Raw genomic sequence first — 340 nt, 5'->3', positions numbered from 1 at the left:
AGTAAAAAAAAGGGGGATCCTTCTTTTTTGTTCAACATTTTCACCCATTCATTCGTCTGGTGCATTTCCTCGCAATGAAGGTTCATCAACCTGTGCTTTCATAGTTTTGCATTCTTTGTATTAAAAAGAAAAAGATGAAAAAAGAAATCACGAGAATATACTTATTAAAGCGTTCGACCGCTTCTCTGCGCGTGTGATAGTTCGCCTGCGCTATGACGTCATCCCAACAGCGCCGAACTGTGCACCTCTCCAGCGATTGCTCGAAGTGAGTGACGTCACCGGAGTCGATCATGTTCTTCCTCCGCAACTATGAAAAGGGGAGAAAGCAAAAGGGTGATAA

At 43.2% G+C, this 340-nt stretch overlaps 1 protein-coding gene across 1 annotated transcript in view; it reads right to left on the bottom strand.

The window, feature by feature from the left end:
* Window positions 1-340, bottom strand: part of LOC119590688 (xanthine dehydrogenase/oxidase-like) — a 27,694-nt gene that overhangs the window by 5,335 nt on the left and 22,019 nt on the right. The window contains exon 20 of the mRNA XM_037939375.1: window positions 162-307. Within this exon, the coding sequence (XP_037795303.1) occupies window positions 162-307 (146 nt within the window). The remainder of the gene's footprint in view (window positions 1-161; window positions 308-340) is intronic.

The sequence above is a fragment of the Penaeus monodon genome, chromosome 27 (genome assembly GCF_015228065.2).
Source record: "Penaeus monodon isolate SGIC_2016 chromosome 27, NSTDA_Pmon_1, whole genome shotgun sequence".
NCBI lineage: Eukaryota > Metazoa > Arthropoda > Malacostraca > Decapoda > Penaeidae > Penaeus > Penaeus monodon.
The sequence above is the reverse complement of the archived record's forward strand: the minus strand, read 5'-3'. Positions and strand labels throughout refer to the sequence as shown.